We start from the raw sequence: 17586 nt of genomic DNA, 5'->3' as shown, positions 1-17586 counted from the left end.
CCATTATGAGTCAAAAATACCAAGAATTTGCACAAAAAATGTGACCCTTAATAAAGTCCTGGTTGAATATAACTATAAATAAAACTAAGCTGGAGTTCTTACAGAATTAGCCTTGGTAAATATGTTGAACAGCTGATGCTACTCACCGTCTCCAGGAATGATGCGCAGTGTAACAGTATTCCCGGCTTCCTTGATGAGGTTGACAATGTCTGAGTGGGACTTGTTAGTGATGGAGCATTGGTTCACAGCCAGGATGCGATCTCCAACCTTCAGCTTCCCACAGCGGTCTGCGGGGCTTCCCTCAATGATCCGCCCTATTTTGTGAGGCATGGCCACACATGCATTGCTAGCTATGTTCACCAATGACATGTTGTCATGCACATTTCAGAGTGAATGTGTGGATGTAGGTGGTAGAATTGAGTGGGTGTGGGGTAGGTTGGAGATAGGAAAGAAAGCAGAGAAAGGATAAGAAGGTTAAGCGTAATTTCACCATCAGCCAAGAGCAAAGCCAAAGGCACAGAGGAGTTGATCAGAAAACTAGCAAAGGAGAATGGAATTTTCAAAAATAGGGAAATCATTATTTCACACCCTGTAAAGAAACCTGGTTATTTTATGAATTTTATTTAATGAAATAGCTGTGAGATTAATTTATTGGTGTCCTTAACCCCAGCATAAAAGCAAAGTTTGTTCCCAAAGGTTCCCTTCAGATATAATATGCCTTTTGAAATGAGAGAAAGAGTTTCAGCTGGCCAGTGAAAGGGAAATTTGCCTTGCTGTTTTGTAAGCCATATTTGCAGTTTTCACTCCACCCACACACAGAAAAGGCAAGCAGTGAGAGCAGTGCAATACCAAAGTCTGGTGTAGAAAGAAAGTCAAGACAATATGCCAAAGCGTGTGTTGCACATAAGACAAGTAGCTCAAAAAAATGAAAATAAAAGCCTGGTCAAAATAATATCTGTCGGGCCTGTAGTAACAAGTACAACAATGTTGAGTCAATTATTTAATGTTGTTAGAAGAGTAACTCAGACTCGAATAACTACAAAAAAGTAGCTAAATGATTGATAGATGGATGGAGAGTTCAACCCAACAAGTTGTCCTTGTCATTTAGTACCCACCTCCAAACTAAAGCTATTTAGGTAGAGCTGAGTATCTTACATAAGGCGCACTTCACTCATGGTCAATTATGAAAGCTTTGTGTGATTAAAGCAGCAGCTGCAAGCACGGGAAAGTTTGACTCCCACAAGAGAGAAAGTTGAACCACTGTTCTGGAGCTGTGTTTATATTACTCTTGCTGTAATACTGTAACTATGGTACTTTGTTGTTTTATGGAGGGTTATGGGCAAGTGCCCATAAAAATAATAGGAAGATCTAGTGATATGGAAAAGCTTACAAGTGTGCTTCATAATTCTCGTTAAAAAAAAGAAGTACAATGAAGACTTCACTTACCAAAGGTGGTCCCAGCCTCAGGCCGTGACACTGATGACACAATGACGAATCCGAATCCCTCGTTCTCACCGCGGCGGATCTCTACATCATAAGGCTGGAGGGCAGAGACGGGGGCGCTGGAGGTTAAGTTGGGTGGCTGGGTCGAGGTAGTGGCAGCTGGCACGGCGACCACAGCGTTAGCACTACCCCCAGGACCTCCCCCGCTGCCAATGCCAGAGGTGGAACCGCTGCCTGAACTAACTGTGTTGAGGGAGTTCTGGCTGCCTTGTGGCGTTCGCTTTCCTATCTCTTCTGTCAGGCTCGGTGCCTGGATGCTACTATGGTGGGATGATGCGGGCGATGGGGGTACGTCTCCCTCAGCTTTAACTAAAGATGGTAAAAGAGCAAAACATGGATACAAATGATTAATCAGTGATAAACGGTGGGCGAGCCCAGTTATGCAAGATGTTCAATTGATTGGAAGTGATTTCAAAGAAACTAATATTTAAAAAACACACAAAAATAAGAGCTATAGCATCTGTCCCACCTCAAGGTGAAACTTAATATCATTGAGATTTTATATTAGCAACTAATTTTGGTTGAAAGATTGTCCTTGCAACCCACTAATTGCTTCATCACACAAAAGGAAAAGGGCCCGCCTTATGTATTTTGGACACTTTCCATACAGAAACTGTTTTATATTTTTCCTGCTTGAAGGCAGATTGTGCACAGGAGCTGCTGTCATCAGACCGAATGTGGACGAGCCACTCTATACTAGCTCTAGGCCTTGCTTAATCAAAATGTTGGTGTCTTACATAAAGTCGGGTCGATAGCATAGAAAGGAAACGTGTGCTGGTTCCATTGTTTCATTACACCAGAATTTTCATTTATAGAAGATGGTCATACCGGCGTAGCCAGTTTTGCGTCGCACAGTGAGGTTGACATGGCCCTGCTTGGCTGCCTGCTGCATCAGTTGCACCACCAATTGGTGCGACTTGCCCACCACAGCTGTGCCATCCACACATATGAGCTCATCTCCAGACCTCAAGCGGCCATCCTCGTCTGCGGCGCCGTACTTCACAATGTGGCCAATGTATATCTAAAAGACATTCGTACATTAGGAGTTTGTACTCAAAGGGTAGGCTTTAATGGGTGTGACTCTCAGATGTAAGTTGAAACAAAATACCTGATCAAAAACTAATTATAGTGTATTCATTGCCACGATACTAAAAAGTACTGGTAAAAACAACATTGAGCAATCCAAAAAAGTGGGATACTTACGGGTTCTCCTTCCTCGTTTCCTCCGAGAATTCTGAACCCAAACCCTGTGTCCTTCCTCCAGAGGAAAATATCCTGCTCCTGGAAGTCTGGAACTAATGATAAAGAGATTATCAGCAGCATTCTTGAGCAACACATTATTTGATAAGTCAGCTAAGAGATGTCTTTAACACTCATGCTCACCACAGTTAATCAAATTCCAACATGAATCTCACATTTGATTCTGTTACAATACCAACATTTCTCATGGTCAAAATATTAAAAGATGCAGCAATCGACTATATATAATTCAGCACTTGGGCCACAGTTAGGAAGGGGTCACGGTTCACAGCCATCAATAAGAAAAGAAGCTTGCGGTGTGTGAATGTGTGTGTACTACAAAGGCCTTGTGAAACAATAGAAGGAATTGCAATACAGGAACTGACAGCCCATTGTTAATCATTTTCAGTCAGGATGGGTACGTCTCGTGCTGTGTCGTCTCTCCATAAATGGCCATCAAATTAAACGTGTATGTTTATCACAGTTCTGAAGTTGCGGATGCAATCGCTGGTGGATAGGTTCTGGCTTTCCTTTGTGGAGTTTGTGGAGTTTGCATGTTCTCGCCCTGCCTGTGTGTGGTTTCCCTGCGTTTCCTCCCATATTCCAAAAATATGCAATTGTCCGTAGGTATGAGTGTCTGCATGCGTGGTTGTCAGTCTCCTGCGATTTGCTGGCAATCAATTCTGGGTGTAACCTTGCCCACTGCCCATGGTTGGCTGGGATAAGCTTCAGCACCCTGGCAATCTTTGTGAGGATAAGCGGCTCGGAAAATGAATGAATGTTTATCAAGCTATAGACAATTCCACTCTGCACATTATTTGTATGGTTTCAGCAGTGCAGAGAGAAACCAGCATGGAGATTTGGTTGCCAAGGTCACCAAAGCCACTAAGAGACAGAAGTAAGCAAGCTGTCTGCTTACAATCCATTGGACGACAGATGAATTACCGGAGGAGTCCGACTACCTCTTTCAATCTATCACAACGTAACAGTAGAGGAGAGGATGATTTAAAGGGCTGACTGTCACCACCTGCACTTGTAATTGCGATGGGTCAAGTCTGCTCGCCCATTAACAGAGACAGCTTGGCTCATGCTGGCACATTTTGAGTTATTTATTGCTAATGGCTTATAAACACATCCAAAATTAAAGTATTTTTAAATCAAGTTATGTAGGTTATAGTATTAAAAAAGAATATACATATTTGTATAATTTCATTGATCTAATTTTTGAAAAAGGGATGTTCAACTTTTTATCCAAAAGCCAAGCTTCAAAGAGTCAATAATAAAAATATAAAACAAAACGTGAGTCCTTATTCTCATCAAAAAAGATGTCATTCAAAAACCATGACTGCGTGTTCTGATTCTTAAAATAGGTCATACAGAGAGAGACCTTGATCTTAAAAAAAACATTGCAGGGAAACTAAGCGATCAGAAATGCATTTGTCTTGGCGAATGTCTGAGCTCGACAAGGTGCATATTGCAGGATTTTCGGTCCAAAGGCGCAATGCAGCATGAGGAAACTGAGAATGTAAGCTTGCTGTTACAGCCAGGTCAACTGCTGCACACATTCCGTCTTTCTTTGACATCTCTCCTATCACCCCTTTCCCCCCATTTTCTATATATCCCAGAGTTTCATTCTGGTTACCTAGGACCCACATTAATTTTATTTTCAGGTAGTCCAGTTTTCCCCATTCAGGTCAACTGGCAACCTATAATCCTTATTTTAATGCTATAAATTGCATCTTTGTCATCAAAATCCTTCTTTTTCCTGCCTTTTTAACAATTTCAACAATCTCAGCATGCAACTGCACAACTAGCCCATGCTCTGTCCCTCTTTTCATATTCTTCTTCATCTAGATAATAGAAAGCTTTGACAAGTGATGCCTTCCAAACTGATTAGATGTTAAAATGGCTTAGTGCTTGAAGAATGTTGCTTTTTCTCCTCCCACATTTTTTGGGACACTAGATCTGAGAGCTTTTTAATTAGAAGTTTCTCCGTGCTTTGGTTAAGACAAGGGAGAGGAAGCTATGCAATCCGCTGACATCCACTTTACTATTGAAGCTAATTATACATCTGTAAAGAGAAGTCTGGTGCTCCAGGGTCACTGCATGAAATTGAACCACAACCAAACCACACCGAAAGAATGTTCGAGATTTTGACCTCTTATGATGGCCATAAAACGACAGCATAGCCAAAAATCTATAACAACTTCAACTTTTCTAGGGAGCTCCCGCAAAGGTTAGCAGAGTGTTTATGGAAGCTTCTGAGAATTTTTTCAAAAGTACATTTTTGAGTTTGCGCACTGACCGACTCAAATCTGTGATTTATTAATCCATAATATATTCTGATGGGTAAAGGTCAGGACTATGTACTGGCCTGACAAGTTAATGGCCAGTTTCTCCTTCACACCAGTGCACAAATCCAAGTTCATAAAGCTGTTTTCTTCATATTTTTATCTAATTGTGAACAACCATTTTCTCGCTATATCGCAATGGCCTAACACTGGCCTGGTCACCATGGTAACGGAAGCTGTACCAATTCACGGGGTTGAGCTGTGGCTTATTTGCATGAGACAGGACTCAATATTCAAAATAACAAAGAAAAAATAGAGGACTAAAAGTGTTTCTAAACAGGCACGACAAGTAGAAACCACAGAGCAGTTTTAAGTCGAAAAAACACATCTCTTAATTGGAGGTTTTGACCATGAGAAAGTTATTTTTAAATTATTGTTAATGTTAATGTTGACAACATTAGGATGACGTTTAAGATTTCATGACATTTTGCCATTTCCAATGAGTCTCACATTAAAAATCTCAAAACTTCTCCAGAAAGGAAATATTACCTACACCATTACAAGAAAGGTACATAAGCAATATTCCTCACCACAATTCCTCCCAAACCCAGGGAAGGCCTCCACCAATCCCACCATCACGCAGCCCTCATCCAACCGCCACCAAAAATATTATACTTACGCCTACTTTCATACATGCTCCTGGACTGGGCCCAAATCTTAAAGGGGTCGGGTTTTCTCGTGATGGTCCCGTCGGCCAGGGAGTCCTGGGGTGGAAGACCCGGAAGGGGCTGCGAAGGTACTGGGGGAGCGACGCTCTCGCTGTGCGGAGGTCCCAGGGAGGAGTGTAAAGGTGAGTCTGTGTGGGCACTCCGGTGGCTGGAAACACTGTGCTGTGAGCTGTTCTGGCTGTCTTTCCTTGACAATTGCTGTTGGGGGAGCAGATCAATATAATTGGACTACAAGATGACATGTTGTCTGGAAATTGTAAACCACAAAGGGCTATAACGGCAGGGCTTAGCACTGACAGACAGGTGAGGGAAAAAATAAATGGAAGCAGTTGCATTGATTTCAGAAAAGACAATGGTGAATCATAACTAGACATTGTGATTGCAAAGCACCATGACATTAAAAGCTAAAACCTTATCACGCAAACTTTAAAACCCAATGAAACACAAAAAAATCAACAGATACAATAGACCTTCAGTTTAGGCATTTGGCTGTTGGGTTATAAGAGTAAAGTCAAGGCAATGAAGATAAGTATTTCTGATTTAGGTTAAAAAAAATACAGTGGCATGAAAACACTTGAGAACCCTGGGAACGCTCAAACCTGTTGTTTTTGCTTATAATGATGCTTTTAAGATCCAAAATATCACGATTAAGAGAATGTATGATATATGCACATACATATGTAGAAATTTAACTGTGCATAAAAATGTCACTATGTTAAGCCATAGTGACATTATTATGTACTGTAATTCTATCTTTAACTACAATGCAATTAGTGACATTTTTATGTACTGTACTTCTATCTTTAACTACAATGCAATTAGTGTTGAATTAGAGAAGTACTTACAAAAAGCACAAGTGGGGTTAAACATAAAGGAGCAATTTAGTGTATCAGCTAAAACAACTCATTAAAATGCTACTGGCCTCTGAACAGCACTCAGCCGCATGCTCAAAGATTTTAGGAGAACCTTGCCTGGGACAGTGAAGCATCCCTGAGCTCATGTAAGAATACACAACATGTTATTTTTCTTAATTTTCATTCTGAATTATGGGCCTCCATTTTCCATAAACGTGCCAACGCAAAAGCTAAGACACTGCATGAGCACAAAAGGCAAATAAGAGCGTGATAGAAAGTGACAGCGATTGCATCTCACTTAATGCGACCTCCCAATTCTTTGACCGTGGAGGACAAAAACGAACCCGGAAAGCATAATTGCAGCCAGCCACTCTTTCGTATACATAGTGTTCAACACATACAAAATGAAAACTATTTAGTTTAAATCTTAACCCCTCTCTTCTACATCTCCGGCATCCACACCATACGTGAAATTCTGCAGTGGAAACGGAATTTGTGGATTTCAAATGTTATTTTCCTAAACCATGAAATTGCGCTTCCAAAGAACAAAATGTCGCCACGTATGATGTGAGATTCTATCTAATCATGCGTGACCACAGTTCAGTGTCATAAAAGCGGGGAGGGTTCATCTTCGGTCCACACCACGTTACAACACCTTTGTTTGCCAAAGTACCTCGACTTTGTCTTTTAGGTATCTTGGATTGATTCACTCAAATCAATCCGCTTCAAATGGGGAAAAAGAAAACAACTTGGTGGGTTTGCAATATTTGACACTTCTGAATCATCGGCTCCCTCCTTCAACCCAATAATAACGTAAGATTGAGTTGAGGCCTGGCTGTATGAAAACAAATTCCGATGGCTGACTCAGCTTCAGGCCTACAAGATATCAAGCCCTAATTTAGTTGTCTTTTTTTTCCAAAACACTATGACGACATCACTGCGTTCTCAATTATGCAAATCATATTTTTCTCCAATTTGCTCAAATAAGTTTTGAAAATGAGAGTAAACAATTTGAACGTTTTTGAACAAAGCTCCCAAGAGTAATGGTACTTTATTCAAAATTTAAAAAATGCATTTCAAATGGTCTTTTCCAAATGTTTGGCTATTCTTTTGTTGTTAAGTACTGAATTCAGTCATTTGTTCAATTTGCTATAATAAAAAAATATATTCTTTAAATGACTGAAAGAGGAAAAAAAGAATAGAATAGAGGAAAGTATTTGCATGATCTTTTGGAACGCAGTGTAATCAAATACAAACCCATCACCATTCCTTCAACCCAACACCAACTAATTCCCTAAAATACTTTTGCCAGCCAAATTAGATCACATACCATCCTAGTGTAATCTCTGTATGGAGGGGCCATCTCAAAATCATCCTGCAAAACAAAATTGACAAATATATCTCGTCAGACTAGGTCTAGCGGATCCCTTCATTAACGAAGCACACATCAGAGGATGAAGTCGCTTCTCCCTCGTGAAAATAGATTCAGCTCACACAGTGAGCATAGTAGCAGGCACGCTACAGTTATCAGAGTTAGAAACCCAGCTCACAATGCATCAAAGCCCCTCATCCCAGCCCCCCAATGGAGAGGAGGAGGGTTGGCGGCTGTGAAGCGACTGTTTCCACCCCCGCATGACATAGCGTACCATGTCACAAAACAGACAAATGACACCAGCACAAGTTATACCTTACAGAAGACAGCAAAGAGGTAGCGAGAAAATTGAGAAAAATTGCCCTCTTCCAGACACGCACACACAAGACCAGAGGACATAAGACCGTAAGGAAACCATCGGATAAATATTCAGATATAGAAGAAAAAAAAACTTACCAGTTTTGGGCTCTTCTTTGTAGGCACCACTCCTGTGAAAACACAAAGAGGAGATAATTACCGATTAAGTTCTATGAATTCCAGCCGGAAAAAAAATGTTTTTCTTTCACAAATGCCCACAAAAGGATTCCAGAACGATGCCAGGAACTGTGCTGTCTAGATTGCAAATCTCTCTCCCTGCCTGACTGACATTTAATGTAGATGTGTGTAGTGGGAGGGCAGGCAGTGCAATCTATCTGCATCACTGCCGCGGCCAGCGCTCGGCTTGACTGGTGCAAAGCATGAGTGGGGCAAGCCCGGGGGCAAAGCCTGCGCTCTCGAGACCCTGGCCACACAACAGAGGCGCATGCACATGTGAGTGTGTGCGTGTATAAAAGGGAAGGCAAAGTAGTGAGTTAAGAGGAGAGGACGGAATCCTGGAGAGCGACTAAGCTGGAGAAGAAAAAAAAGAGCAAGTGCAGGCGACGAGCGGAGAAGCGCAAAGTACGCTGCGCTCTGGATTTCCTGTCCGTAGCATTACCCATGGAGAAGGAATCCAAGATACTGAACATTAAATCATAGGCAACCGTCAGTTCCCCTCTTACTGAGACCATCTTCCCGTGTCCGCTGGGCGCCACGCTCCACTGTTGAAGGCTCCAGCATCTATAGGCAGTTAACGCGTCTTCCTTGTCTCTCTCTTTCCAGCTGCCTTTTCCTTTTTTCTTGCACACACACTCTCTATCTCTTTCTCTCTCTCTCCCTCTCTCTCTCTTATGGTCCTCCCTCCCTCTTCTTTACCTCAGAATCATCAGCCTTTCTCACCCCCTCCCATTCCTGCATTCTGGTAAACATCAGGCAACTGCACACACCCCACAAATTGTTTCATACACAACTGACTGCACAAATAGAAGTGTGGTTAAGAGGTGACCTAAAAAAATCCTTACCACAGACCAGCCCACAAAGACAGAATGGCAGAATGCTACCAGAGCCCACCTCAGGCATATTAATATACTCCTGAAAACTATCTTGAAAAAAATTCCATGAAAATAAGCACAAGAGGAAAAAAGAACCCAATAATGTGTGGTCATAGAAGAAAAAAAATCACATTACATTTTTAGAGAACAAGAATGACAAATCTAGGCGCTTTCATGCACAAAAATGTCCACCTTTCTCTTCTTCCATCTATTAGCCCTCTGCCCCACTGTTCGCTTTTTCCCCAATCGAAAAGAATCCATCATTTCGGAATTATTGTACAACACAATTCTCTAAATCAGATGGGTTCCAGAGGCGTTCTGTCTCTGCTGACGCATGGTGTCGTAATTCCATGCTGGTCTTGGAATACTCATCACTTTGCCGTGCTCAGTAGCAGCAGTGGACCACAAGAAGGTGGCAAATCAAAATTTCTATCACCATGTTATGACCTGAATAAATATTTTTTCTACCCTAATGGGTGGGAACGCCTTTAAAATAACCAACTGGTTGTTCATGGAAAAAAGTAAAAAAAAAAGGGCCCCATGTCCACTTTTTAAATTTCTGCCCTGAAGTGTAAAACCCTATTTTGCCAGGCAAATATCAATGCACTATTTACCGTGAATAATGAACGACTGAAAATATGCACCCTTTAGGCATTTTATAAATCATTTTTTTAAATTAATGGCCTATCATATAAAAGAGAATTAATTTTCACTGAAGCTGTATCATTAAGAACAGTATGCAGTATATTTGCAAGCTTGTTACATAGCCTGAGGACTAGTTTTTCTATTTTTTTTCCAAAGGTAGTGAAAACGTGTTTAAACAGTCGCTGGAAGTGTGACATTTTCACAATATAAATGATTAAGCGTAGCATTTTATGTGTTAGTCAGGAAGAAGACAATGGGAAAACATAGCTACTGTCTTATTTTTCTTTAAAAGGATCAATGAATGTGTAAATATTAATAACCAGTCAGGCAACTAAGCATTACACAGATTTGTTTTATCGACGCTCGCCAAAAACAGTCACTAACAAGCTGATTATCATGTTGGTCCACAGTATCCATGTGCATATATTGGCAAAATTTGCCAATATGTCTCGTCTCCGACAGCCAGCTCCATCTGTCCCCTGACTTCCGGTCTCCCAGCAACAGTTTTTGTCATGAGTTAATTGCCAAAGCCATTCTTCATGCCTGGATGTGAGAATTCTGTTTTCAAATGAATGAACCCTGAAAATGAGTAGCTAAATTTACCCAAAATACTATTAACTGGCATTGGATTTTTCTTTGTGGAACTATCAGGATGGAACACAGAAAAATGAATGCTCTTTGGGGGTGACGTATAGCTTTTTGCGTGGCGTTTTTAAAAAGGTGAAATCCCTCCTCCCACACACAAACAACTCCCGCTACCCGGGAGACCCCGGTGGAGATTAGCAGGAGATCATTGTCATGGAAACAATAGAATTATGGTTCAGCCAGAAGCTGTGGAGGTGTGAAGACAAAGAGAAATTGCCTGGGTTCAGGAAGACTCACCTTGCCCTGTGCAATAAGCAGTGATTCACCGGCTCAAGCCTCCAGCATCCGAAATAAACGGAGGTGAATTGTGAGCATCCAGTGGCAAGGCGGCCCACCTACCGCTGCTTTCCAGAACCGCAATGCTGGTTATGGTGCCATGGAAGGCGCAGTCAGCAGAATTTTTAATGCAAAGTGGGCAAGAATGACGCTTCCTGCCCGTACAGTGAATTGATTTCCTGCTTTGGTCTGCACAGGGACTCATCATCAACATTTATCTCTTTCGACTGCACGCGGCTGTCTGCTTTACACAACTCTCGTGAATGTGTATGCCGGTAACTGAAGTTTTTTTGTTTGTTTGTTTTAATGCGGGTTATATGAAGGTCAGATCAGTGAACATGCCCACGCCATTGCTGAACCACCTCAGCATGATGCCAATATAAGCTACACAGTGATCCATCCATGGTTTCCCCCTATACAAAGCGGACCACGAGGCCAGCATAAGAAAATGTGTTGCCGTCTTCAAGGTTGCACACCTTCTCATAAAAAGTACCATAGAGGAGAGGTAAACACACGTAAAATAAAAAGAAATACACCCTTCGGGAGTATTTCGCAGAGTGAGCTTCTCTGAGAGGATCATTTCTTGAATTGACTGGTCTATGAGTTCTTGTCCATTAATTGCTCATCATTGACTGAGCACAAAAGAACTGTTTGAATAATTTTTGTCCGTGTCTGTCTGTTAGTTCTCTTTTCTCAGTTCCTCTGCATTTTTACATTACAGTGCATGGCCACAGGCAGCTGCTGAAGCCAAATACAATTACGTTACATGCATGGCGCACTATAACCCTTCACATAAAAATGAAAACACCTCAGCTTCATAGTAATGACTAATGACATCAGCAACTGGGCTGCTGAAAAGCTTTCAGGAACAACCAAACTAGGGTGCCTATTCAGCAGAAGTACCGTATATGCATGCGTAATAGTCCCGTTTTTCGCATTTCACACCCAAGAGAGAAGAGGGAATGGTGGAAATTTGCGTTTCGTACTATAGGGATATCAAAAGGTTCATTACTTATCTTTATATCCAACCATTGAATATACAACCCCTTGAAATTTTGCATTACTTCCCTAGGTAAAAGATGTCTACTTACTGCTACAAAAGGAAACTATAAGTGGTTCTCCACCAAACGTAAACTGGATTGCAATTTAAATACTAACAAATGAATTGAGAGTAATTATGAGCAATCGAGGCTATTCGTATTCTGATCAAAAAGCCATTCAAGCCAGTCAAAGAGGAAAATCAGTGAAATGCAAGATCCCAGGAGAAAGTCAGAGGTGTTGCACTAATCTAAAACTAAAAACTAAACTGTTGCTTTTTCTTGGCTGTACTGCTTCCGGTAAGGTATCTAATGGTTGTATTTTAGTTTATATTCATTCAAATTAAGACTTTGCTGCTATGCAGATGTAATTTTCCAAGGACCTACAAAATGACTAAAGTTTAATCTAAACTAATCTAATAGTGATGTAACTTCAACTAGATGAGCAATAAGACTGTTTCATCAGTCAACCACATTTCTAATTCATCTTCATGAATGACGATGTCATCATATTTCCTTCAGAGTAAGATTTATCTTGTTATAGATAACTTCAACGAGCAAAACGTCTGTAGCACTCTGCTCACGTTGAATACAATTACTAATCAACATCTCTGATCATTTAAATTTTAAACGGATAATATTACACTCCGAAATACTCTAGACACATGTACATGAGTTTTTGGGCTTCTAATTGCCATTAGTTTTTTGGCTTCTAATTGAACAGAAAACACATCAAGTGTTATTTAAAATTGTAACATTAAATGAGAATGAAAAGAAAATTCTAACTGTAGATCCAAATAGCAATAATGTCATCAATTAAAAACCTACTGCAATTCGCTCTTTGACTAATCAAATTATGAGACGCTGCTTTTCCAGATATTTTTACAAAGTGCACGTTAGATATACTGTTGGTGCAATTACGAGTGCTGAAAAATTTAAGACCTCAGCATATTCTCTATTTTCTGCCGCGACTATAATTCTTCATTTCAGGACATAGTATGCTCTTTTATGAAGAGTAAATCCAGCGTTTATAGATGCTGTGACAATTTCTGTCTTGCGTATTCAGACTCCTTAGGGTTTTGCTTCGGAGTTTCAAAATAAAATATACACGTGCAGAATCTATCATGAGACAAGAATGATTTTTTTCCTTTTCCTCCCATTCGTTTGCCAAATTCTGCTCTAATTAATCCTGTTAACTATGTGTCAATTAGTAAAAAATAATCCTTGACTCACCTCTCTGCACCAACATGGTGACCTCGCTGCCTTTGGGACACTTGCTGAGTAAATCAACCACCTGGTTGTGAGACATACTCTGCACATTCCTCTTGTTCACCTCCACGATAATGTCCCCTTCTCTGAGGCCACGACAGCGCGGATAGTCCACAATTTGTTTCACTCTCTGGCCTCCCCCTCCGACGCTATCGGCGATGGTGAAGCCGAAGCCCTTGTCTCCTTTCTCCATGTGTACAGTTATGAGCTCCGGTTGTGTTGCAATAGAGGAGGCCAGCGTGACTACATCACTAGGGTAGCCATGTTGGGATGAGGTGTCCGAGGCCACTTCCACAGAGGGGCTGTGAGGTCGCGGGAGGCCATTGAGGGCCACCCCGCCGTTAATTGAGCCAACGTTGCTGTTCTGACTGCTGTGACTGGGTGGCAATTCGTAGGTATTGTTGGAGCCCTCTTGCCCATTGACAATGATGGGATCCTTGTTGTCGAGAATGGCCACTGAGGTAACCAAGCTTGTGTTGGGGTCATCGGGATCAAAGGGGAGTGGGTAACCCCGGCACAGCTCCAAGTTGACCATTGAGCCAATTGGAATTGACTGGAAGATCTTTACAACTTGTGCATGGGTGTAGCCAAGCACGCAGGTGTCATTAACACTCACTATTACATCACCTTTGGAGGGAAACAAAGGTGACGTTAGTCTTTATCTTTAATGAAGTCCAAACAACATTTATGCAGAATAAGCAGAGACAAATCTAATTAGACAGACTAGTATTATAAAAGCCCATTTCTTGGGACAATCTGAGATGCTCTCATTTGATTGGCTGAAATAGCACTGGCATTTAAAAATGTATGTATTTTGCCTACTACTTCTGTGAAATATTGACTATTCTCTATGATTACACATCAGATTTTTTTTTATTTGTTGAACATGATTCTGCTGGGATCCATTTTATATAAACCATGTCTGCCCCTTTAAAGCAGTGTTCCTTCCATCTTTGGGATTTTTGATCAATAGAGCGCCCTGACCTGTCTCCATTTTGCCATCAAGGGCGGCGGGTCCATCAAGGACTAGACTCTTGATTTGCAGGAATTCGTCTGGCTCGTCGCCTCCCACTACAGTGAAACCGAAACCTCTCCGGCTCTTTTTCAGCTTGGTATTGATGAAAGTTCCCTTTAGCTCAGATCGGTTACGGGTAAAGAAAGGTTTTCCACCTAAAAATAAAACAAGAGTTAATTCAATTTCAATTGAAAAATAGTGATTTGCTCAGGTTTTGAATGCATTTGTGTCATCCGAACAATGGGAAATAGTATTTTGTATCAATACTTCATACTGTATATGATCACAAGCAATATAATAATAACACAACGCTGACATAAAAATACAGTAAATTGCTTTCACCGACAATGGTTTCTGTACGTATTGTTGAGCCTAAACTTACGTTTTTGTCCCATTGGCACTGTAGGTCCAGTAGAAGGGTCCCTGTAGGTCTCTTGGTGGTTGGCAGTATAACTTGTTAGAGGTGCCCCAGCAAATGTCGAATCCTCAAGCCATTCTTTGATAGAAAGAATCAATAGTCAATGATTAGAGGCCCACTCCAGAAAGTCAAAAACTTAAATGTGAAGAAAATGTGGTTTTAACACAATAATACAATACAATTATACAGACCTAAAATATGCATCTCCCCACTAAGCAGCTTTTAAGCATTTATGTTCAAATTAAAACAGACTATTTAAACATTATAGAACTTTTAACACCTCTTTCTGTGTGGAATAACAATGCAAGTGCGTAAAAATGGAGTGCCCTGCCCTATTTTTTTCCATACAATCTTTGATTGATGACCCAGTTACTATAGCACAGCACAGGCCAGACTTGCACCTTCATTAATATGCCTCGAGCAAGGAACTGTATAATCAATGCTGGGGTGAAAAAGAGGTTGAAAGCGCTGCTTTAAAGGTATTGGGGCTTGGTGGAGGGATTGAAGATTCAGATGGGAAAAAAGCCAGCAGGTAATCGAGTGGAAAATAAAAAAATTCTGCTGAATGGGCTTAAGTCAGGGCTTGATGGGACAGTTTCTATGCATACACAATTAACCACTTTGTAAGAATTCATGCATGAATTGATTTTGCCATACCATTGGCATTATTAGCATTATTTTCAGAATTAAGAAACAAATGACAAAAAAGAAGCTAAACACACCTCTCCTCACCTAGGGGAAAAACTGATTTTAAAGATGCCTGTTACAAGCAAAGGGTGACAACGCAAACTTGCCCGGTAACAAAAGATGTGCGAACAAGAATAGATTGAAAGGAAATACATACTTAAGGCGCTTAGAAACAAACGCCACACAGAGTGCTTACCTTCAGGTGGCAGCTGGCTTTGTGGTTGAGGCTGTTGCTGGTCCACTTGCCTACGTTTCTTAGCCTCCAGTACAGGGTTCTCATACTGGGTCTTCCTGTTAATATGACTTTAATAGGAAAGAAAGCATAGGGGTGGATTTGGAATCATGGATAAAGATAAAACAGGAAAGTATATTAGAACATTACCCATTTAAAAGGATCAAGTGGGGTGGAAAGATGTGAAATGTCGAGTTATGACGATGGCATTGCTTTAATGCTTGGCACAATAATAAATGCAGTACTTATAGGTATGTTAGTAAAACAATCTATCTCAACGACATAACCTCTAACATGTCTACATATATCCTTTCCTGTACTAACCCCATCACTGTGATATTATTTGAAGGAGAGAGAAAAAAACACTTCAATATCTTAAGCATAAAAAATACAGGTTTTGAATAAGTGCATCATTTAAAAAATAAAATAGACCTGGGGAGGGTTGATGGATAGGGATCTATTCGAGCAACATTAGAAATGAATGCAACATATTAAGCCTCAAGCAATAGAAGCATGTTTGTAGATGGCAACACGTCAACACTGTGTGTCTTCTAAAATGATAGCGACACAATTCAAATGGCCGCCATTACAGGAAGCTGAAACGAAATGTAGCTGTGCATCAAATAAATGATTCCATTCCCAATACCAGAAGTGCCTCCCCTTTTGTTTTCTACTATGTACTAATGGTGCCTCAGTGCAGGGTGACTTCATACAATTTTCAATACATTACTTACTCAACATAGTAGACCCCGTACACCGGATCATCTATTTTCTCCCATCCCGGTGGAAGCTCTAAAAGAAAAGGGGAAAAAAAGTGAGTCATTTGAGTCTAGCGAGGAACTAAAATAGTGTCAAGTCGTTCAATGACATGTATCGTGCTATTAGAGGCAAGGCCAGTAGGCAACCTTTTGCCTTTGCATTGAATCTATCTGTCAGTCAGTCTCCAGGGCCAACGTGACCCATCGGCAGCCCATGCTGTCTGGTTGTTCCCATGTCTCTGCTCACTGCTGACATTTCCACACGTCAGATAACAACTGAACAAGGCACCCTAAGGCATATGGACAAATGGCGGAGGAGGTTGAGAAACTGAAAGGTGGTGGACGTGGTGTTGGCGTGGACAGGGTTTAGAAAATTTAATTTCCACGAAAATGGGCAATGTTTCAAGATGTGTGTAAATGTCTAATTGTGAATTTCTTCAACATTCTTTTCAAAGCTATTGACCAAAAGTCATTGTTGGAGAGCTCCCATATTGTCATTGACACACATCATAGATTACAATCTGCAGCAACAAATTTTCCCAGTGCTCTCTTTCCTTATATTTCTTAATATCTGTTTCTCAGTTAGTTAAATGTTTTAGAAATTATGAAAGAAAAATGTCATTATCTGAACCACTTTCTAAAAATACATATTTGTGCAGGGCACTGTATGAAAAGTACATTTTCCCTTATATTTATATGTATAGTTTTTACCAAAGCCTTTTTTGAAAAAACATACAAATAAAGCCACTCACTCTACCTCTACAAACTGTATCCTACACCTCTGACCTACAAAGATGGTCAAAAGAACACAGAAGGTCACAGTGTTGAAAATGAGGCAAGCATGGCCAATCATAATCCAAATGTACTTGGATGGAACAGTGACCAGAATGTAGTTACGTATCAGCCTGTGCAAAATTGTAAATCAGCCATGTGATTTCACACTATGCTAGTTCCACACTGTGTGCGCTTTGCTTATTCACGGTTTACTCTCCATATGCCTTTGTCCTTCATTGCACCCGCCGCCATCTATTCTCCATAACATATTCTGAAGTCGAGGCGGATTCAACAGTGATAAATTACATATTTTGGTTGCATCTCATTCTCTTGATACAGTGCTCTGATTGATTTCTCTTGAGAAAACAGGCGCCTCAGAGAGACTTTGTGCATGCATGAGCTGCTGACATTTATAAAGTGCCAGAGACTCCTCC

The 17586-nt window shown here is 40.8% G+C and overlaps 1 protein-coding gene across 1 annotated transcript in view; it reads right to left on the bottom strand.

Moving 5' to 3' along the window:
• Nucleotides 1-17586, bottom strand: part of magi1b (membrane associated guanylate kinase, WW and PDZ domain containing 1b) — a 62992-nt gene that overhangs the window by 5173 nt on the left and 40233 nt on the right. Inside the window, exons 8-18 of the mRNA XM_077603860.1 lie at nt 16355-16412; nt 15585-15691; nt 14666-14779; nt 14253-14438; nt 13233-13895; nt 8444-8475; nt 5713-5959; nt 2707-2798; nt 2332-2524; nt 1447-1812; nt 147-350 (exon numbers count right to left, since the gene is read on the bottom strand). Of these exons, the coding sequence (XP_077459986.1) occupies nt 147-350; nt 1447-1812; nt 2332-2524; nt 2707-2798; nt 5713-5959; nt 8444-8475; nt 13233-13895; nt 14253-14438; nt 14666-14779; nt 15585-15691; nt 16355-16412 (2262 nt within the window). The remainder of the gene's footprint in view (nt 1-146; nt 351-1446; nt 1813-2331; nt 2525-2706; nt 2799-5712; nt 5960-8443; nt 8476-13232; nt 13896-14252; nt 14439-14665; nt 14780-15584; nt 15692-16354; nt 16413-17586) is intronic.

This window comes from Stigmatopora argus, chromosome 6 (assembly GCF_051989625.1).
Source record: "Stigmatopora argus isolate UIUO_Sarg chromosome 6, RoL_Sarg_1.0, whole genome shotgun sequence".
Classification (NCBI taxonomy): Eukaryota; Metazoa; Chordata; class Actinopteri; order Syngnathiformes; family Syngnathidae; genus Stigmatopora; species Stigmatopora argus.
This window is presented reverse-complemented; position numbering and strand designations above follow the sequence as displayed.